We start from the raw sequence: 24,832 nt of genomic DNA on the forward strand, positions 1-24,832 counted from the left end.
ATGTAGATAATATACCTATTTATCGATTTATTTTTCAATAAAAATCGTTAGTCGCTTAATACTTAGGTATAGGTTAGGTATTATACGTATGTACCAATATTAATTTATAAGTTTAAGGCTATCATAATAATTATTATATGTTAATTTATTTAATTTAACTACCTATTTATTGTAAACCAAATGAATATTCAATAAGAAATAATACCTACCCATGGCTAATACCATAAAAATACCTATAGTAATACCTATTTAATATTCCATGTTCTTTGTTCAATACGTTTTCTATGTTCACCATGGTTTAATTTCATCATATTAATAAAAATGTTATTTTATTATTCTTATATTATAGGGTCATACATCAAAAAAGTGGGTTGTAGCCTGTAGATATTTTCCCCGAAACCAAAAAGTTCCCATAAATTGGTTGATAAAAAAGTTGTCAATAATCGCACTGTGTTAAGTTGCAAATGGCCTGCAATCTTCAAAATTAAATTCATAGATACCATATATTTTTATAATGACTTAAGTGTCTACCTATCTATATTCTATACATACAGTCATGATACAGGATACCCTCTTATAGTAGGTACATGCACGTGAAATGTGATTATTGTGAATTACTATTCAGTATTTCAGTGTAATATCTATATTCAATACTCAATAGTCATGTACTCGTGTTTGCTACATGATTATTGAAAACTGATTAGCAGGGTTCGAGACTTATAGCATTTGTATATCCATCATAGGTGATGCAAAACATAGCAGAGTGATTTACAAATACGTTGTATGGTACGGAGATTTCAAATATGAAATTTTATTTTGCATTTTTTTGTATATTTTGGGGTTTCTTGAATACTTTGCATTTTTAACGATTTTAAACGATTGATGGATAATATTATTGTTCAAAATGTATTAATTAAAATGTTGAACGATTAATTACAAAAAATTGTTTTGAATGTAGTAATACACTATACATACTCAAGAAATCGAAAACCATGTAGTTATGTTTTGTAAAGATTTTATTTTTATTATTAATTAATAATTATAATTAAATTACAATGTTTTTTTATATTGATATGAAATAAATCCTTTTTTAATGACTTTTTAAGTTTTTTTTTATTTTTAGAACATATTTTTTAATTTTTAGTGCATATTTTTAAATATATCAGGTTGTATAATATATAAGCACATATTTTAGTGCTTTTTAGTGCTTTAAGTCCCGAACTCTCCTGATTAGTATTTTAGTAACGACTAACGATTTTTTATATTTGGTGACCGTTATCTAGTAAAAGGTATACACATTTTTATCTTAAAAATTATTTAAAATTATCTTATCTTATCTAGTTAATTTTTTAGTTATCTATTCCCAACACTCCTCTTGAATGACCTATATACTATACGGTTTGCCAGTGGCGAACTACGGGGGTGGTGTAGGTGATATATCACCCCCTAGACCTCTTTTTTTTTAATATAATGAATTATAATTTATAAGGTACTATAAGGTATAAATGTTTTTTTTTACAAATGGAAAATATCTAAATTACCCCCTCCCCCCTAAGTAGTCCTAGTTACGTCACTGTGGTTAGCTAATAATGGCAAAGGGTATTTTAAGTACCTGGCTAGGCCACTAAAGTGACTGTATAATATTGATAATATATTTGATGTTTAATGTTCTTAAATTATTAAAATCTAATATAAGCAAATTTCAACAAAGCATGATATCAGAAAATAATAATAAATTCTGAAAGATCCTTGTCCGATGTTGAAAAATGACTTAGTTTTAAAAAATCTTAGAACTCGTCACAACATCTTTCTTCTGACTCTGGTTGTGTAGAAAGTAAGTTGTGTGACTTTTGAAACTTCATAATTTTAAGTTTAAATATTATTATTTATTATTATTATTTTTTTTTTTTATTAATAAGTATCTATTCGATTATTTATAAATACTATTAATTAATGTTAATATTACCTACAGTTTTTACAAATTATAATTTAGTTAAACGATGATAATATTCATTAGACCTATATGGCTATACGTCTTTTAATTTATTTTGAAAATATATTATAATGTGTTAATTTTTTTAAATAAAAAATGAATAACTGTAAAATCTCATTAGTCCGGACTTCGCTTAATCCGTTTGTAAAAGCCGTTTGTAATATATAAATAAATTACAATAGTTTATGCTAGAAAATTGCTAGAATGTGTACCTTAATACTATATGTATATTGTATGTATATTTAATGATTATAATACAATTATTATGTACTATATTTTAATATTGTTAGATACCTAAGTGAATTAAACTAAAACAACTATTTGTATGATAACATTTTTTTAAATTTATAATTTATGATTTTTGATTACTTTGTTTAATCTATACTTTCATTAATTCGGATAACCTACGTAAAGTCCCAATTAGTCTGGATTTATGAGGTTTTACTGTATTTACAATTGTATGTATTTAGTAAAAATTAATTTTTGATTATGGAATAATATTGGTAACTATGTATGTGACTAAAATAATATATATATATATTATTATTTAAAGATTAATATTTTTTTTTATGTGAAACTAATTATAATTCAGATAGGTAATTAACTAGTTAAATTTTTTAATGAGTTATTAAATAAATTAAGACATAATGTGGCAAAAATTAAAATTAAGTTAAAATAAGTATATAATAGGTGAATGACCATACTGATTAATTATTATTATTATTACTATTTATTTATTACTAATAAGATGATCATATAAAACATCTTGAAATATAGTTTAAAATTAATAATAAGTTCTCCTAATAATATAGTTATTGTACACACTTATCTTAAAGACCTTTATATTATTATTTAATCAGGTAATTTTTAAATATTGTTTAATTAAATGCATTTCTGTTAAATATAATACTAATACAATAATACATTTGTATTAAGTACCTAGTCTGTGTGACTGCATCCTATTATTCATAAATTTTATTTTATTTTCATAATTATTAAAAACAAAATGATATAATAATTTTAATAATATTACATAATAGGTACGTAAAAATTTAAATGATACGGTTTTTATAAATTAACATTAGCTTTTTTTTGATCGGGATACTCAATTTCATAATTGTAAGCTGCTTGTCAATTACTTTCGTTGTTTTATAACTAACATTTCACAGTGTTGATATAGGTAGTACTCATGTACTGAAAAAGTATGAATTATTTTTAAAGTTCAATTAAATAGGTAGGTACGAAGAAAAAAGTTATAGTTTAAGGCGACAGTACGTACCTATGACACTAATTTCTAGAAAGAAAAATCATAAGTGAATAATTTTTATTATAATTTTGAAAATTGCAATGTACGTAGGTATTATTATTATAAAATATACATTTATAACTGTAATATTTCGTAATTTTAGATTCACTTTACAATAATTAAAATACTTAAAAATAGGTAACCAGTTTCGCTGCTCAGTAAACGATAAGACACTATTGTTATTTCTATTCAAATTAAAACTTATATTGGGTATGTGTTACAATTGTCAGGCTGAAACAGATAGTTATTTTATTATTGAAATGTGAAAGAATTAATTTTTATGAATTAAAATACAAAATACCGATTATTAAAACAAAAATTCGAATTTTTATATCTTAACTAAGTGCTTCACTAATAATTAGATATTAATAATAAATTATCATAAAAAAATCAGAGTTCTTATCGAAATTCATTAAAAAAATTGCAATTCGTGTTTTTATAGATACCTACATGACTGCTATTGTTTTAAGAAGTACAAAAAATAATTGTTTCTTACTTGGTCAACTTTTATTCAATTTTAATATATTTTCTAAACTTTTTTTAAAAAATAGTACCAACAAAATCGCTACCTTTAAAATTTAAAAAACTTAATTTTATAAACATTTTTTTGAACTTTTGAAAAAATAAAATCGAATTTTATGTCATTCAATCGATTTTCTCACTTATTTCTGTAAAAACCGTATTTAAATGTATTGATTTTTAACAGAGATACTAAGGGTGAAGGGTGATAAGGGAGTTTTGAGACAAACTCTATATTATATTTTACACAAAAAATGAGAAGTTCTTATAAAAAAACGTTTCATTATTATTGTAAAAATGTTAACACATAATCAATAATCAATAATCAATATTGTTTCGTCTAATTAATATGAATAAAAAGTATCTAAAAATAATTAAATAAATAATTTTAATTAAATTACACATTAGGGCGAAATCGAATTTTACTCACTTAATGCTTTGTAAAATATACCTACCTATGACCTATGTGTATATTTTATAAATATAATATAATAATGGAAAATTATCTCGATTTTAATCGAGAATCTATAACAACATTTTATTTCAAATGATGAAACGTGAAACGGAATATTTTATATTTGTGTAAAATATAGATTAGAATTTATCAGCACTGAACTTGTGACAAACTTAATAAAAAATGTTTAGCTCATGTAGATACCTGAAATGTTGACGAGACACAACTCGTTAATCACGGATTTGACTAATTACATATTATAATGGATATCAAAACTATAATATATCCATATTATATTTGTAGATAGTTGATATTAAAATATCAATTAAATCAATTAATGTGATTATTCATCTTTAAAACTGTAACTGTAAATGGGTCTTAAGTGTAAAAGTTACATCAGTATAGCAATGTACAGTTTAAAACAATTAAAATCCATATACCATATTATTTGAGAATTTTAAAACTAAAATAAATTTCAAATATATTCCTCGCTCCGCTCAGAATCTAAAAAAAAAAAATATAATAAAATATAATGTAAAGAAAAAAATTTTTAATAGCTTCCTGCTATTTTCCCACACATCAAGTACCTACCATTGTATAAGCTTTTATTGGTACCGTATGACTTAATAATTTGGAATGTAGTTTGTTTAAATAAATAATCTTAACTGACCTAAAATGTTATGCTAATAGAATTATATCAAAATATGCATTGTAAAATATTCATATTAAGCAGAAATAATTTAATAATTTTTTCATAAGACGTTTAATCTTATTGGATATTTTCTTAGTAACTTTGTATAAATTAAGTAAATTTTCTGGTAAGAAAAATACTGGTTTAGAGTCATGCCGTCTATCTATGTTATATTTTAAGTTGATTTAACCCACCTAAACTCAAACCCATTGAACATTATAATCAAAACTGCTTTACTTACTAAAGAAAATCATTAAACACTGTTATGCCCAACATATACAGGTGCGTTAGACCGCTGACCAAGTTTAATAAGCTAAAAATATATATGAATCATCACATATTCTTTCAAACGGATACTACTATTTTATATAAATCAATAGCGGGCATCCACCAACACAAAAGTATTTTGACCCTCATCAGACACTACCTGTACTAATAATTGAAAGATAGGTAGTATATACTCTACCCCTGAATGCAAAAACCAAAATTCGTTTAGTACGAATTCGTCTGTTGAACGCGAAAATTTTCAGCACCACTCGCCTTTCAAAGTATTTAATGTTAATTTATTATTTTTGAAAGACGAAGTGATTCTTCTTTTTTTTTTTTTTGATTTACAAAAAAATAAATATGGCAACATTATTATATATATTCGTTAAAATAATGATTGTGGGATTTTTTCTCCCTTCCTGATGGGAAGTAAAAAAATATGAAGAACCGCTTCTAAGCACGGAAGATCACATAAATATATATGGAGTAGAAGTGTAAGTTTAATTAACTGTAAGATTTTGAATTCGTAAATAATTTGTTTAATAGGTTTACGCGGGAAGATATAATTAGATACATCGATCGTATTTCGTTCAAAGCTGATATAATGACGTTTTTCGAAAGAAATACATCGGGAAATAACATGCATACAAAAGTAGATTGGTAGGTCAAGGCAAAATGTTATAGCAACAGAATAAATTTGAGGAGGGGAGTATAATAACTTTAAAAATTAAATCCAGTCCGTTATAAGTGCTATTAGGATTACAAAATACATCTCTGGAGTTTGATGCAATTAGAAGTAATTATTTCAGTTCCACTTATGAGGAGATGTATTGTATGACTTAAATATAAAGAAAAAATTATTATTTTTTCTAATTCAATAGTTGCTGACTATGCCCTGATCGGGGCGTCAGTATATGCTCTAGACACTAACAAAAGTATTTTTGTGCTAGTATTATACTGATTACATTATAAAATGTAATGATAATATAAATGACTCCATACAGTTATGCACTCATGTAAAATTGAGTGTTGAATATGTTGACGGTTTTGAAAATGTATTATCAACATTGAAAACTTTTAAAGCATGTACTATTTGCAACCATCGGCTACAGGTATGGACGGGGGAAAAGAATTTAAAAACACTTACGGATATTCTCAGGGGTGAAGCAAATATTGAAGAAAAAATTTTCGATTTCCTTTCCTAATCATATCTTCTCGCGTTAACTAATAAAATAGTTTTTATAAGTAGGTATAAGGTATGAAATAAAATTTAAAAATTAATTGGTTTGTAATTATACCGTGTAAATAAAATGTATAAATTTAATAGTTTGTAAATATGTACAACATATTATTATGAAATAAAAATATTTTTTTGGTTTTTATTTTTTATAATACTAACATACATTTAAAACCTCATCAACCTTGATAGTTGGTACCTACAGTTAATAAAATTGAATATTTATTATTAAATAAATAATAACTCTTTATGTTATTAGGAATTTAGGATTTATATCACCCCCGGATCTTTTGTCATAAATGGCACACATCCATCAACACAACCAGGTTAGGTTTAGCTAACATATTATAAAATGTGTAGCAGACAGATCAGCACATAATCGGGATTTCCGCCAACACAGTTAGGACACCAGTGCGTGTATGAACTTCGTACAGCCCTTCGGCTTCATAGAAATCTCGTCCGACAATTTAGTCTAACAACTAAAGTGTGCAAGTGATCAAACGATTTTTATAGCAAAAGTAGTTTTTTTATCAAAAGCTAGATAGTAGATTACCGGATACTAGATAGTAAAACTCGTGAAACGCTGTACGTACGTAAACTACATAACTGTAATTTTTACTATTTAGAGCTCATTTAATAATGTAATGTGAATTAAAATGTACACGATTTATTTTTATTTATATAATCATAGGTATTTATAATAAATTAATTAAATCGTAAAAACTTAAACTACAGAATTATTTACAAATTTTGGAAATTTTCATAAATTTTGTCAAAATTTGAACTTTAAATAAGTATTTAACAAAAACTTGTGTCTAATGTCTATAATATGTTATTTTACACTCTTCCATTATTCGGTATGTTGATGCGTTTATGATGTACCTACGATATTTTGGCATAGGTAAAGACACAGAGGATGAGCAAATACTTTACGTCAATTGCACTAGAAATCACAGGTAAGGGAAATAAAATTATGGGATTCAAAAAGATTATACATCAACTGCGCCGGACGATATTGAAGTACAATGAAGGTCAGCTTTCATTTCACCGCGATACCATTTCGCCGAATTTATTTTTTCGCAGTTCCATTTTGCCGATTTTATTTTTGTATAATTAATATTTTTTTTAAACTAGTTAATATTATTCGTTTTGTTTAATTAAATAACTAACTAATTAAATAATTCTTTCATTTTGAGTTACAAAATCTCTTTCCTGTCTTAAAACGAAGTTCCAATTTCTTTATAAATCTATAGAAATAAATAAGTAAATTTATATTTAGTGTAGGTATCTAATATCTACTAATTCTACTATATAGTTATCTTTATATATATACCAATAAATTAAACTATCTATAAGTGTGGTCGTAGTATATTATTAAACATATTTAATATTTAAATAATTTTATCTTAAAAATCGTAACTTTTAATCATTACGTATACCTACAGTACAATATAATTATTATTTCGTTTTTTAAATAAATAAATAAATAAGTGTGGTCAAGTGAGTAACGCTCTGCTGTATAGTAGGTTACTATAATAATTGATGTATTAAATTTGAATTTAATGATAAGTATCATTATATATGAAAAACAATTCTGAACGGAGATGATTTGTCAGCCTAGAATATAATTTACAGGGGTTGGTATAAAAGATGGTTTATGTTTTAATGGCCTGAATACACCAAAGTTTAAGTTCTTTTATAATTATTGTTAGTCAAACTTATGGAAAATCTTGTATTCTATTTTCAACTCTTAGCCACTTAAGCAAAAATTTTTATGAATTATACCTACAAAATAATTTGTAAATATTCATGATTTTGACGAATTTTTATCAACATTTGAACTTCAAACACTAATAAAAAAAATTGTGCTTATTTGTTCTTATAATTTTTGAACTCAACCAAAAAAATTTAAACGATATTTATATAAAAAAAAAAACCTAAACAAAAACAAATATTTCAAATGCCTATAAATAGTATTAAAATAAGTGAAATATTTTGAAAATTAAATTATGTAAATAAAATTCCAATCTTAATAATTGGTGAAATTTTAAAGTACCTACAACTTATACCTTTTGAATTATAACAAATATTTAATTCGTTTGAGGATAAATCGTTGTCGTTACGCAAAATTTTTCCTATAATAATGCTTAAAGTTTTCTCTAAATAGCTACTTGAAGGAAAACTTATGGCAAACTTATTGTTGAATTTTTACCTGACCTTAGATATATACATAAAAAAATTTTATAATTTTTTTAACTACAAAATTACTTGCAGATTTTCGTGATTTTGACGTATTTCGTAAAAATTCAAACTATAAACGCTTATAAAAAAAAATTGTGACTAACGATCTTTGATTTGTTTTAACTACAATAAAAACAAGGCACACATACGGCACTGGATGTGTTGTTAACTTTGTAGTTATCGCTGCGACGGCACACTATTCATTCCATTATTTTTTATATAATTTTTGGGGATTTAGCAATCGATAACTTCAGAATTAAGATAGTAGTATAGCACTTAAGTCCGGAATACACGAGGATAGTTTTTCAAGAAAGGATAGCAAGCTAGCTATTCCCAGCGCCTATCCTGGCTTAAAAAATGCTAGTTAAAAAAAATAATACAAAGGTAACCATATTTTAAGAAAAAATTATTTGAACATTTTGCGGTGAAATGGGTCGGTGGAAAAATGGGATTAATTTGGCGGCGAAATGGTACCGCGGTGAAATGAAATGGCGACGAAATGCGATACGACCACAATGAAGGTTATATATTAATTAGGTACACCGTCGATACTGAAGTTGAAAAATAATATTAATATTTTAAGATTTTTGATATTACAATTTGTTTTATATGTTAGGTGTTATTCTATAATATGTTTGATTGTATTTATGACATAATAATTTAATTTAATTCAAATTTCAAAAGTATTTTTAGATTTTTTGATAGTGACTTGTAATGTTCATATACACAAAACGTATAAATTCATGAACAAATTAATGTCTGAACTCTGAAGGCGCCCATAATGTATTGGTACCCTTAGCGGTCGCTCAGATCACCTACCCCTAAGACCGGCCCTGCGTATACATTTAGTATGTTATAATTAACATATGTAACTATTTAATTAAAATAAAATATCTAAAAATATTATAGTACCTAAATAATATTAAACTTTCTTAGTGCAATCAATGTACCTATACCTTATTTATGTGTGATAAATTTATTGGCGCAAAATATGTATAGATTTCACTATTTCAGGTAGTCTATAGAAAAATCGGCGCAATCGGTTAACACCGTTATTATTTTACCACCACCGCAATATTAATAAGAACAATACAATATATAGATTATATTAGGTGTATTTGTTCAACACTGTAAAAATGATACCTATGCATCTGTGTTTACTACGAAGTATTTATGTACAACTAGCACAGGCAATTCGGTTTTTATTAACAAATTTATTTTAATGAAAATATTTAAGTTTTGAACATCGTTAAACAGAATATTAAACAACAAATTAAACAAATTTTGAATCATATTTTAGAACTGGTTTTTATTTTTAACAAACAACGAAGTGCACAGGGTCAGCTAGTATAAATATATTGGTCGATTTCCGTAATGGCTTCCCAAAATAATGAAAAAACAGTGTCGGATTTTTAATTTATTAAAAGTAGTGTATATAACTCAGTTTGAGAACCCCTGTTTTTCAAGAACAAAACCTTTGCTAACATAATCGCCAGCGGCCACTTTTCATTCTCCCGACTACATAAAATTACTTGTTAATAACTTAACTATAGGTACTCTCTATATGTTATAAGCATGATTAGTTACGATAAGTCGAATGAATATTATTGCCGATTTCGTACACTCAGGTACAGTGTAACTCAGTTAATTATTACAATTTTTTTCATTTAACCCCTTAAAACTCATGTTTATTGTTATGAACATTTTTAATTATGAATTTTGAGCTTGTTTGTATTATAAATTAAAAGGTATATAAGAAAAAATAAAATTCTCTCCCTTATAAGATTAATAGAAATCTATGACCAATAGAACGATGATATACAATGAAACCATCTTTACCTGATTTATTTTAATTTGAACTTAATAAGAATGATAAAACGACGAAAGAAAAACGTGCTTACACTAGTTATTAACAATATCAAATTCGTTTAAAAACCGATATTTATTTAAACATGTATTTCTAAAATATTAAAATTATCATACCATTAATACTATAAAAACATTAAATATCTAATAATAAGAATTATAACTTTATTTAACCTAGTGAGTATATTTTTTTTATTTTACACATTTAACTGCTACAAATTTTAACGCTATTCAGAAGTTTAAAACCATCGTATACTGTAAAATCTTATATTTTATAATTTTGATTAGATACTATTATATTTCTTCACTTGCCAAAAAGACTTATGGAACAACAATACATCAGATTAGAATTTTGATTGTACTTTTGTGATGGTGTATTATGTTTTGCTTAAATACAAAATTTTATTAGCTGTAATTTTTTTTTTTTGTACTACGGTAGACAGACATCTGAATGACAAGTACAACAACAATTCATTTTCCACTTAATTTCGGACTTGAGACCTGGTTTTAGTTCTAGGCTCGGTCCAGTGGAAGGTGCTTTGTCCTGGTAACGACAACTACGGTCTCGTGCCACCGGAATAGATTCAACTACAGGTGGACGAACTTTGGGAGAAATAACAGCGGTTGGACGTTTGGCCGGTGAACAGACGGATGTGGTTTTTTCTGCTGGCGGACAGATGGAAGTCGGACGTTTGGCCGGTGAACAAACAGAGGTGTCTTTTTCGGCTGGTGGACAGATGGAAGTTGGACGTTCGACTGGTGGACAGACAGAAGTTGGTTTTTTAATCGGCGGATAGACAGAAGTCGGTTGACTTGTCGGCGGACTGACGGTAGTCTGAATTTCCGGATCAGTCTGCTGACATGAGTCCCGCTTGCAGACTCTATCGGTTATTATCGTACCGATGTTGATGATGATCTGCGACATAACTCGATCTTCCGAAACGCCGTACTCGGACTGGACCTGCGGTTTCTGATTAATATCTTGGTGATGGTGCCTAGGATTCTTCTCTTCGCGGTCGGCAGTTGGCGGTTGATGACAAATGTGATTTACCGGACCTGGTACCTTAATTGGGTCATTCGTACCACGTTGCTTGTCTTTCGAGTCTTTTGTCTTGGATCCATTGTCCTGTAGGGCTTTTATGAAGACCGACACCGGCTGTGATTTTAAGAAATCACATAAGATCATTTCAGAGTTTTTAGTATGTTCGTCACGACCTTTTCGTGGTTTCACAACTTTTGTAGGGGCAGATTTTTCATCGCATTTATTTATTATCAATCTGCAACAACATTGTGCTGACACGCACTCATCCACATCGTTTTTGCTCATTGTTTCGTTAGTGTTTATAATAGTGTTTCTGATGTTGGTTGTAAGTGTTATATGGTAAAATTTCGTTCAATTATTTAGTGAAGAGTTTCTTCTATTCGTAATTTTCTTAATCTTTGAATAACACACGTACATCGAATTAAAACATTTTGTTTATATTTTCCTTGTTACAACGTTGCTAAGATGTCCCTTAATAATTATTATTTATTACCTATGCCTATTACTCGTAATATATAATATTTTAAATTATGCAAAATATATACCTTATTAAATCATATTATTCTTTTATGATAATTTTATTTTCTTAATTCAGAAACATATTTATTTTGATAGTATGGGTAGTAGTGATGTAGTATACGTATTTATTTATTACCTATTATATATGAGAACATATAACACAATCAAGTCTTTTTTTAAATTATTATGAAATATAAATTTATTGTAATCAGAAGTATTAAAAACAAATTAACATAAAAAAGAATGGTCAAGTGGGTAATGTTCTGCTATACAGTAGGTACCGAGAGGACTTCGAATATAGAATAAGACACTATAAAGGATATGTGTTAAAATTGATTGCAATGATAGATATCGTTATATATGAAAAATGATTCTGAACGGAAATTATTTGTCAGCCTAGGATATATATATTCCACTAGGTAGCTAAAAATGTAGGTAATTTTTGTTTTAAATACCACTAAATTAAATTATGCACAAAAAATGGCAATTTAAACAACTGGTATATGTTTCAATATTTTACAAATGGATAGTAAATTTTTAACTAAAACAAAAATCTAACTTAATTTGATAGTAAATCGTTTTTTACTCTTGAATTTCGGATTTCGTAAAAATTTAAAACCTAACCTATGGAGATCATAATAGGATGTTTAGAACCATCATATTTTTTGTCTTTAAACAACTCACCATAATTGACTATTTTTTTTAAAAACATTATTCACTTTACAATTATTTTACATCAACCTAAAAATTATAGTTTTTATGTTTGGTTATAGGTTTACATAAATACGTTATTTATTTTTTGTGTTTATGATAGAACTATTCCAATTAAAAATTCAATAAGACATTTAGTTATTTTTTAAATACTAAAAATGGTGAAATAAATATATTTTCATTAAATACATAAAACACAAACAATCACAACGACTCAATGATACAATGAAAATTAATTTTCTAAGATTTTATTTATTTACTATGCCCATTTTTTCATTACATGTAGCCATGTAGGTATAGTTTACAGTTAATTATTTACAATAGAATATAAATATCTTAGGCAATTAGGCATAATAGAAAGTAGTTTAATGTTTACAATAAGAATTTGTTACTTATGGTTATCAATATGGTTACAATGAGTAGATAATAAGATAGCTGAGAACGATATTAGCCATACAAATAAATAAATAAAAATATTAATGTTTTAAATATTTAAAAAGAATAAAACAAAACACATTAATACATTTGTCACCTTTTTACTGATGTCATAAGGTACATAAAAAATATATTATAGAGCAAACACAATAAATATCTTATGTTACGGACTTTCAGATTTCAGGAACTCTAATTAAACGACCCAATGACTTTAGACAAAAATAATGAGAAAGAATACCTATTAGGTATGTAGATAAGAAGAATGCTACGTTCACTTAATGATGCTTCCTCTAATTTTTACACTAATTTATAACTTTTTATTTTATGATACTTATTTATGCCTTAATTGCATTGTTGTTATATTTATTTAATTTTTACTCTAAGCTACCTATACATATATTCACTTTATATTTGTATTTACCTACATAATTTCCGATTGGAGTTAATACCAAAAATAAATAAATAAATAATTTTGATGGTTAAAATCTAGACTAGGTAACTATATAATAGCACAAAAAAAATACTGTAACTTACCTATCAAAAACCAAATTGTAAAATATTTTATCATGCATTATATTGAAAACTTTGCTACTAAAGACTATAAATTAGCTAGGTATTATATATGTGACTAAATGAAAGTGCAATACAGGTTATAGAATTATACTGGTTTTAAGTTCTCGAATTCACATTACCTTTTTTAATGTCAAAATTAACGTGTTACGTTATCTTTATGTAAGACCATTATATTTATTCAGATATAATAATATAATAGACTACCTATAATTAATTCAATTTATGAGTCCATAAAAAAAAATAATAAATGCATATAATTAAACAAAAATTCTAGTTAGGTACCTATAGTAAAAAAAAAAAGTATTTAAAGCGTGATATTGGAAACTATTGTGTCACTAGTGAGTTCCAACACAAGTTCCATCTAAGCAATCAATATTAAACAATCAGGTGTGTATTAATATACTTTTGATTTACCTAGTTAATATATATCATTTTAAATCAAACAAACTATCAAAAATATTGTGAAAAAATATTATAATATAATATGATATATATAATATTTATGATATTATCATAAACTGTACAAAAATGAATATCTTATTTTGGTAAAGTGAACAAATAATTATAACTTGTCCTTGTATCATGTACCATAAATACAATATAATTAACTTTTATATAATTTATATCCTATTCATGAAAAAAAATAGGTTTTACTATAGGAACATGGATAAAACTTATATAACGACATTGTTTCCAAAGTATGATATTATACTCTTTCAAATCAGTGTAAAATAAATTTACACTTATATTACATTAATATTTTTTTATAATTTTTATAATTTTTAACACTAATACATTTATTTATTTTAACATTAAAATTATTATCAATATTTTAGTTATAAAAAAAACGAATAGACACCTCAAATATATTTACATTAAACAACTATTATTACATAATATATAGAATAAATATTACAATATTTTTTAAATGGAAAAAATAAATAAAACATTACCACCTAATATTTATTGTATTAGTTGAATATTTTGCTTTAGAGTTTTGATTATGAAATTAAAAGCATATGATACAGTTTATAAATCCTGAAAGGTAGTTAAAAAAAAACAGTTGAATAATAAGTCATTTTCTTATAAATATTTAAAAAATTCAGTATAGAAAAATTAGAATTTAACATATAGATGTTAAGTTAGGTTAGAAGGCTTAGGAAGAAAAAAATGTTTAAAAAAAACTGTAACAAAAATGAATAATAACCTAAATATAAAAATCCTAGAAGTCTTGATACATGGTTCAGAACAACAACATTTTTTTTTTATTATTTGTTAATATTATGTATTAATTATGTTTATAAGAAAATGTTTCCAGTGCAAGTATGGGTTGTGTTAGCAACGATGGTTATATTCAATCAGGCAGCAATACTTAACTTGAAGGATTTTACCAAAGGTACTCAAATCCTTCAAATATTTCTATTAAAACTAAAATATAATACAAGAACTGTACCCACATCATTATCTACCACAATTAACTCTAAATATATTACAGATTTTACACAAGCCTCTTCGATGACTACTTCAAAATCAAATGATATTTCAAAGACTACAGCAACATCATTTCCAACTACAACCCAATCAAAAGTTACCTCCAAAGTTACACAAAACTCTACAGTGATCACCGCTGGTTCAAATATTACATCAACTTCTTCTCTTAATAATACAGATTCTAATATCAACATAGAATATGAATCTTCTAAGCCCGTTATGAAAAGTTTTTGGTTTTTTCTACCTTTTGCAGTGACCGCGATAGCTAATTTGTTTTGATGACCATCATTCATAAAAAATGCCATTTCAAATAAAACATTTAAGCTTCTGTAAATTTATCCCAAATATTTTTAATAAGTCTAGTACTTAAGCTATCAAGAAAGTGATACTGGTCTTTAGGAAAATTTAAAATTAAAGCCTGTATAAAAATTCATTGTATTTGTGTATGTAAATATATAAATATTCGTTGTGATTGTTTATGATTTATAATATTACAATAAATTATAAATTATATTCAATATAAAATTGAACAATTTTTTTTCTATTATTGAAGCATTAAATTTGAAATATTTGTAATTTATTATAAAATATAAAATATGTGTATGTACCTATACCTACATTAATGAGACGATTAGTTGAAAGTTAGAATAAAAGAGTTAAAATCACTTAAAACTCTAAAACATTTCATATGTTCTATAAAATTGCTCCCCAATCCTACAAAATTACTATCTAGTTGATCTATGTTTTTGTAATTTTTTTTTCTGTATGGATATTTCACAAATTTACATTTACGCAAAAATTAAGTATTCCGCTGTATGATGTAAATCTTCATCGTTCGAAATAAAGTGTCCGTTAAACATTCTTCGTTAGTAATTTTAGAAATATATCTCGGTCGGCTTTCAAAACATTGAATCTTCTTTTAACCATTTTCTCTGTCTTCTTACTATTAAATCTTAATTGAAAGTGATTAGTGTGTAATAACACGTAATTATGGATTCTTCACCCCCTCCATTTATTTATTTTCACCGTGACTCTTTCTGATCCATTCACGAGATTGAGTATCATTTATGCAATACTGATGTTGAAAGTAGGCATATACTTAAAATAGGAAACATTCTCCAAGTTATAGCAGTTGATATCATAATATGATAAAACTATTTTTCCACCTACTCTCGTTTCTTATCTATATGTGTATCATGTTAAGTTGGCATGTGTAGAATGTAGACCTAAAGTCCATTCAAAATAAGAAACCATGTCGGCGGTCAACTACTGCGCAAGAGCGTAGTCCCTATGTACGATTGGCTTACGGATGGTTAACTTTGATGGAGATAGACAATCGGTTGTTGTCTAACCACCGCCGACTAGGTTCTTTATTTTGAACGGACTAAAGCGTTAACGTCACCGACTATATAAAAAAAAGTCCATTCTTTCAAGTTCACGGAAAACCGTGTTTAGTCTTTAGAGTCCGGTTAAATCCGAGAACGTCAATAATCCGACTTTAAAGTTCCGTTACTGTCTTGGATTTTCGCTATTACTGCGTTAGTTCCACCAAACTACATTTAGTGAAGGATTCGCCACTAATACTGCCGCCGTTAGTTTCTCCCGTGATAAATTAATGTTATAAGTCGATCAGAGCCGAGCCTAGTCCGATATGGATTCCACTTCTGCTCTAACTCTTCGTTATATTTATAGGGCTCCTATAATTTCCTATCCTATTATTTTAAATCTAGACTTCTCTCCCTCATCTTCGACATCAAGTCATCACATCCCGCTTAACCCTTTACAAGGCCAATCATTCTATCCTACTCATTTTATACAGTGCTCTAACTAAAAACTTTTTCCAAGGTGAGGGTTATGAATATTTTTAGTAGTACATACTATAAATATATTTATTCCACTAAATAAACTATCAACAAAACTAAATTAACTAAATTAACATAAAAATATTATAAAATAAATAAGCAATAAACAAATAATATTTATATTTATACATAAATATTCATACAATATACATATTAATCAATAATTATATTAATAAAATAAAATTATAATAATAGTTGGTATATCAAATTAGTAATTATATAATTCATCCTTATCGAAGTGTTGAATCGAGTCTTCTCACCACATCATTAAGATCGACGTAAATTTCTTTTTGCATTGTTAGAAGAGCTAATCCAATTCAACCGATTTTCCCCTATTGTGTTACGTAAATACGTTTTTACACTTCATACAGCAAAAAACGTACTTTTGATCTTGATGATGTGGTGAGAAAATTCGATTCAACACCTCGATATGGATGAATTCTATAATTACTCACAAAGAACAGGGAAAAGAACGAACCTTGATACGATGTACTAAAATAGGTTGCCAAAGAACTTAGTCCGTCCGTAAAGGTAACACTTTTTTATGTACAAAGATAAAAATTGTCAATATAATAGTGGGTTATCGTTGTCAGATATTTTAGAATTAGCTTATTATTGGTGTCTTGAAATACCAAAAAATACCATAATAAAATTAACTGGAAGAGGAAATCACACAGTTCACGACTAGATGAATTTATGTCGTGAAATACCATTAGCTGCTTTTAAAAAAAGAAGGAAAATAGGAGGTACAAATACTAATGTTCAAGGATCATTAATGCATGGTAAAAGAAAGTACAACAGAGGACGATTATTAGGGGCTGATATTGCTACTGAAAATATGGATGTGAACAGTGAACGAGGTGAGCGACGAAGAGGAACCTGATTTTAGTAATAAAAATTATGACAAAAAACTTACTAGTCTATGGGTGTTTGGAATGTGTCAAAAAGACGAAAATGGTGTTATCGAGGCAAGATACTTTGTTGTAGAAAAAAGAGACAGGCAGACACTGCACGGAATAATTCAAAATGAAATTAAAATTGGTACAGAAATACACTCAGATGAATAGCTTGCATATAAAACATTAGAAAAGGTACATAAATAAAACCGTAAACCATTCCCAATTTTTTGTCGATCCTATCAATAGCGCACACACACAGCGCATAGATAGTTTATGGGGAGGTTTAAAACTTTGAATCGTAAAAAAATGCATAGTACATCACCATCATTACTACCCTCGTATTTAGCGGATCAATAGTGGCGTCTAAGAAATAACAATGATGATATATATGAATGTTTTTTAAGAGATGTAAAGTTATATTATACCTAATTTAAATAGTAAAAATGAAGATTATATAATATATACATAGTATAGTATTTTTTGATTCTTATACATATTGACATATTATATTATTTTATTTATTTTTATAATTATTTTTCGCTTTGCATACATAGTGACATACTATATTATTTTATTTGTTTTTATAATTATTTTTCTTTATCTATTTTTTTTTTTTTTTTTTTACCTAATTTAACCTAATTTAGGGTTAGATCGTGGCGTGTATTGTTTTATTGAATTATTTTTAATACATATTGTGTGCCATTAAATTAAATATAATATAATTCTACCATAATTTAATTACGTATAAAAAGTATGTTATAGACCGCATATGACGTGTAGAAACGTGAGGTAGACCGCACGAAAAAAATTACTAATTTAATAATCAAAATAAATGAAATTGACAAAATTCCCAATAGTTACACATAATTTACTGTGCAGCATATAATTGATTTTGATATTTAATCTGACCATGAACTTGACAGTATAAAATACAACTTTTTTTTTCTTTAATCGATTTAAAATAATTGTTTATATTAATAACACAGATACACATTCAATATATGAAAAATGGCTATACTAAAATAAATTAATTTATACAATACTATCTGACTCCGTTAAAATTGCCAATTCTATAACATGATTCAAATTTTGTTCGATTTGTTATTTAATATAAGGTTTAACGGTGTTCAAAACTTAGACATTTTTATTGACCATTTTGAATTTATTTTCAAAGAGCTTAGTCTAACACCACTTTAAAATGCGAATTTTGTAAAATGCTTTCTTATTGAGCACTAAATTTGTGATACGAATGTACTGAATAAATTGCAAGCCTTGATCTATCATTGTTTAGGCTCAACGTTTATCAGTTAGTGAGTTTGTCAGGTCATATTACAGCCATTAAGCTTGGCATGGCCAGTGAAACTCTCTTATAATTATGCAAGCAGTATATTAACAGGTATAGGCAATCCACCTGTGGTGGATTGCGAACCCCGCGATGTATGTACGTAAGCTTATAATTTCCAACCCTTAAGTTTCAAAATCATATCAATTTTTTTACTACGATGATAAGATACAATAACTTTTATATAGTTGGTATAACAACCTGACTTATTTTATTTTTTTTTACCGGTTTCAACCCTTTAAAATAAAATTGTTGAAAAATTCTTTCTTAACGGGTGTCTACTGTCTACATCACAAAACAAAACTTTATAAATCCAAATTTTATACTCATAGCTTAAGCGGTAACGGCTTTGCGTCGAATATTATTAAAGTATACCTTCCTAATTCCTTTATAATATTATAATAATATAAAGATTTTATAATAAATTAAATGAAAAAATAGATTTAATAACATTTTATTCATTATGTACTATTGTTGATTAATCATTATAAATTTCATTGTTTGATGACTAATATATTTAGTTTATTGTATGTAATATGTATACATTTTATAATGTTTAAAATACAAATTTATATTTAATTAAAAATCAAAACATAAAGATATATTATTGTGGCCTTATAATATAAAATTAAAATAGATGGTACATAAAAACCTAGCTATGAGCAAAATTATACATTAATATACCTACGGTAAGTACCTACATGTAATTATTTCAGAGTTTTGTTAATTTAGCTGCATGTTAAAAATGTTTATTTTTTAGATAGGTAGGAGACTTGACCAATTTGAGTCTCGTTTTGGGGACTCATGAAGGCTGTATCTATTATTGATATTACTTGCTAATATCACTAAAATCTATAATTCATAAACTTCATAAACTGTACCCATATGTTTACCTATATCACTATAATAGTATTATATAAAATAGGTAGTTTAAAAAGTACAACATTTATACTGTAAATCTTTATTCACTCAAAATTTAATTCTTATTTTTATTCTAGTCCTCCACATATTTTCCAATTTATTAACATCTTAAAATCATTCCAAATTGATACATAATTTATGACTTAATTTATTGATAACATTAATACTACAAATATACATTTAATGCTGGAAACATAATATAGAAATAGAAAGATAAAAAAAACAAATTTCACCATTTAATTTTATAATAAACATTTCAATTAAATTTCAACCATATAAGTATGTAAAAACTTAAACTCTATGTAATTATGATTATGAAAATCATGACAAAAACCTAACCTAATTGATTTATTATAAATTTATATAAACATCAATGTTTATTTTTTATTAATTTTTTAATACATCGATATATTTGGAATGCAACTAGATTATAAAAAAAGTATACTGGGAGGAAAAAAGGCTACGATCCTTTTTGAATCGTTTTACAGGATGCAACTCACCTAATACAAACATTAATTTCGGCCACAAGTAGTATGTACCGGTTTATTTCCAATTTCATGACTGATACTTGATAGGATGCAAGTATCAAATTGATTAAATTATAAGTGTAACTTATTAAAAACTAAACTATCGAATATCATATTATTTGCCTACATAAATTGTTAATGTTACTAAGAAATGTACACATATTATTAAAACGTATATAGATACCTAATTAAATAATACGTCAGTAAATATAACTAAGTAGCTAATGCTATAAAATAGCTATAATTTAAATTGTGTATTTTTAATTTTAACTATTTTAAGTCACCGAATTTAATAGGTAATCTCACAAAGAATGATAAAAACAATATAGTTTAACTATAGTGATGATAAATTGTACACTATCAAATTACAAAGTGCAAAGTTACCTACCATTTTATTGTCACAATTAATATGTTACGTTATCTTTATGTAAGACCATTATATTTATTCACGGATAATAATATTTTAACAGACTACCTATAATTAATTCAATTTATGAGTCCATAAAAAAAATAATAAATGCATATAATTAAACAAAAATTCTAGTTATTATAAAAAAAAAGTATTTAAAGCGTGACATTGGAAACTATCGTGTCACTAGTGAGTTCCAACACAAGTTCCATCTAAGCAATCAATATTAAACAATCAGGTGTGTACTAATATACTTTTGATTTACCTAGTTAATATATATCATTTTAAATTAAACAAACTATCAAAAATATTGTGTAAAATATTATATCATAAACTGTACAAAAATGATTATCTTTTTTTGGTAAAGTGAACAAATAATTATAACTTATCCTTTTATCATGTACCATAAATACAATATAATATACTTTTATATAATTTATATCCTATTCATGAAAAAAAATAGGTTTTACTATAGGAACATGGATAAAACTTATATAACGACATTGTTTCCAAAGTATGATATTATACTCTTTCAAATCAATGTAAAATAAATTTACACTAATATTACATTAATATTTTTTTATAATTTTTATAATTTTTAACACTAATACATTTATTTATTTTAACATTAAAATTATTATCAATATTTTAGTTATAAAAAAAAACGAATAGACACCTCAAAATATATTTACATCAAACAACTATTATTACATAATATATAGAATTAATATTACAATATTTTTTAAATGGAAAAAATAAATAAAATCATAACTATTGTGTTAGTTAAATATTTATTATCAACTACCTATACTTTAAAGATGCCTTAAATTAAAACTTGAAAAAAATTATTTTAGCATAACATAAAAATTACATGAATGTGAATTTTGTTGTAAATACATGGATTTGGTTGTAAATAGAAACGTCTATTATTATGGTGTAAATTACATATTATACCTACCATGATAGTATTCAGATTAATGCATAGCTAACATCTTTTTTATTATTTTCTCATTCTTTAGTATTAGTAATATCTAATAAACATCTCCAGTTATTTTATATAGTTTCTGTGAAACTTAATCTTCACTGAATATTCCAATGAAAAAATATAATGATCATTGAAATTTAATTATTTTGAAATATATTTATAATTAAAAAAAACATATTATACAAGCATAAGTTGACATTTTTAAAAAATATATTTTGCTTTAGGGTTACGATTATGAGATTAGAAGTATAAGAAACAATTTATAAATTCTGAAAGGTATTTTTACAGCACTTCTGTGAAATAAATCATCTTGATACAACTCTTTAAATATTCTAATAACAAAGAAATATAATTTAACATATAGAAGTTAAGTTTAAGAAATAAGCTGCAAAACAAATCAATGTTAATCCAAATAAATAATTTCGATTTTCGATCTCGTTCTATTATTAAGAATAACAATACGTATTTTATAATTTTTCTGATATTTTATTTTAATTTTGTTTTTTAGAAAAATGATTTCAGTGCAAGTATGGTTTGTGTTATCATTATCAACGATGGTTATATTGAATCAGGCAGCAGTATTGAAATACAAGGACCAATTTAACAACGAATTTAATAATACAAAAAATCCTTTAATAAATGATCTTCCGTCAACAAAAACAGATACACAAATAACTATGTCGACATCTATTCCAACCACAACCTTCTCAAAGGATATTTCAAAAATTACAGAAATCAATCAACCGACCACGTTGGAACCAAAATCTTCTACCAGCATTTCACAAGCCTCTTCGGTGACTTCTCCAAAATCAACAGATACTCCATTAACTACACCAACATCAGTTCCAACCACAACAGATTCAAAAGATGTTTCTAAAATTACAGAAATCACTCAACCGACCCCATTGGAACCAAAATATACTACAATAACTTTACCTCAATCTCCATCTACCACAATAGATTCTAAATATACTACCGGCATTACACAAGATTCTTCGGTGACTACTCCAAAATCAACAGGTATTCCATTAACTACACCAACATCAGTTCCAACCACAACAGATTCAAAAGATGTTTCTAAAATTACAGAAATCACTCAACCGACCCCATTGGAACCAAAATATACTACAATAACTTTACCTCAATCTCCATCTACCACAATAGATTCTAAATATACTACCAGCATTACACAAGATTCTTCGGTGACTACTCCAAAATCAACAGATATTCCATTAACTACACCAACATCAGTTCCAACCACAACAGATTCAAAAGATGTTTCTAAAGTTACAGAAATCACTCAACCGACCCCATTGGAACCAAAATATACTACAATAACTTTACCTCAATCTTCATCTACCACAATAGATTCTAAATATACTACCAGCATTACACAAGATTCTTCGGTGACTACTCCAAAATCAACAAATATTCCATTAACTACACCAACATCAGTTCCAACAACAACCGATTCAAAGGATGTTTCCAAAATTACAGAAATCAATCAACCGACCACATTGGAACCAAAATCTTCTACCAGCATTTCACAAGCCTCTTCGGTGACTACTCCAAAATCAACAGATATTCCATTAACTACACCAACATCAGTTCCAACCACAACCGATTCAAAGAATGTTTCTAAAGTTAAAGAAATCACTCAACCAACCACGTTGGAACCAAAATTTACTACAACAACTTCACCTAAATAGACGCTAAATAAATTACCGGCATTACACAAGCTTCTTCGGTGACTATTCTAAAATCAACAAATATTCCAATAACAACTCCAACATTATTTCCAACTACAACCTATTCAAAGAGTACTTCCATAATTATACAAATCTATTCAGTGACCACAGTGTGTAAAAACTTGCTCCTGAAAAGTACCTACTTTTTTTCTACCACTACTAATTCAAATCATAATAACAAGATTATAATTGATTTTTCTAATGTTACACATATTTTTTATGACTTACATATTCTTAAATTTCCTTTTAAGATTCTTCTTTTTGTTCCTTTTATTGATACATTCGAATGATTTCTTAGATATACATAACAATAATCCTACTATTAATTTATTTCACATTTTTTTAAAAATACTAAAAACCAAACAATCTTATATACATATTTCATGACACCCATTTTATTATCATTATTAAGTAATATGTATGTGTATATATGATTGCCATACTGATTACTGAAAATATTTATTATTTAATGGCTTTATATTCACTACTGTATAATCATTATTGTATTTAATATGGATCAAAAATAAACTATTATTTCATCATATTTTATTGTATGCCTAATTTTAAAACTTTCTCCAAAAATATTATGATTGATGTTTGAAAATCATGACTTGGTAGTGCTATCAGATGCCATTAAAATAAAACATTGCAACTGTTAACATATCATTATCGAGGGAGTTTATTTATAACTCACTAAGAGACAAGAATTCATTTTTCCCTTCCTTTTGAGTGTTTATCTTAGTCCTGATTATATTCCTAAAAATGACTTAACAATTAACATAATTTAACGTTGG

The 24,832-nt window shown here is 26.2% G+C and overlaps 2 protein-coding genes across 2 annotated transcripts; one reads left to right on the forward strand and one right to left on the reverse strand.

Annotated features, from left to right (window-relative positions):
* Positions 1 to 10,827: 10,827 nt before the first annotated feature.
* On the reverse strand, positions 10,828 to 12,073 carry LOC114133004 (uncharacterized). Its single transcript, XM_027998619.2, has one exon. It carries the CDS (start codon positions 11,899 to 11,901, stop codon positions 11,005 to 11,007), a length of 897 nt encoding a protein of 298 aa, XP_027854420.1. The 5' UTR covers positions 11,902 to 12,073; the 3' UTR covers positions 10,828 to 11,004.
* A 2,066-nt stretch (positions 12,074 to 14,139) lies between these two features.
* Positions 14,140 to 23,999, forward strand: LOC114133008 (mucin-5AC-like). The gene is made up of 2 exons (XM_050207020.1): positions 14,140 to 14,241; positions 22,799 to 23,999. Exon 2 carries the CDS (start codon positions 22,803 to 22,805, stop codon positions 23,997 to 23,999), a length of 1,197 nt encoding a protein of 398 aa, XP_050062977.1. The 5' UTR covers positions 14,140 to 14,241; positions 22,799 to 22,802.
* Positions 24,000 to 24,832: the final 833 nt, after the last annotated feature.

This window comes from Aphis gossypii, chromosome X (genome assembly GCF_020184175.1).
Source record: "Aphis gossypii isolate Hap1 chromosome X, ASM2018417v2, whole genome shotgun sequence".
NCBI classification, from domain to species: Eukaryota; Metazoa; Arthropoda; class Insecta; order Hemiptera; family Aphididae; genus Aphis; species Aphis gossypii.

Coding starts and splice junctions, on each gene's coding strand:
- LOC114133008 (XM_050207020.1), top strand. CDS start 22,803: ATGATTTCAGTGCAAGTATGGTTTGTGTTATCATTATCAACGATGGTT.
- LOC114133004 (XM_027998619.2), bottom strand. CDS start 11,901: ATGAGCAAAAACGATGTGGATGAGTGCGTGTCAGCACAATGTTGTTGC.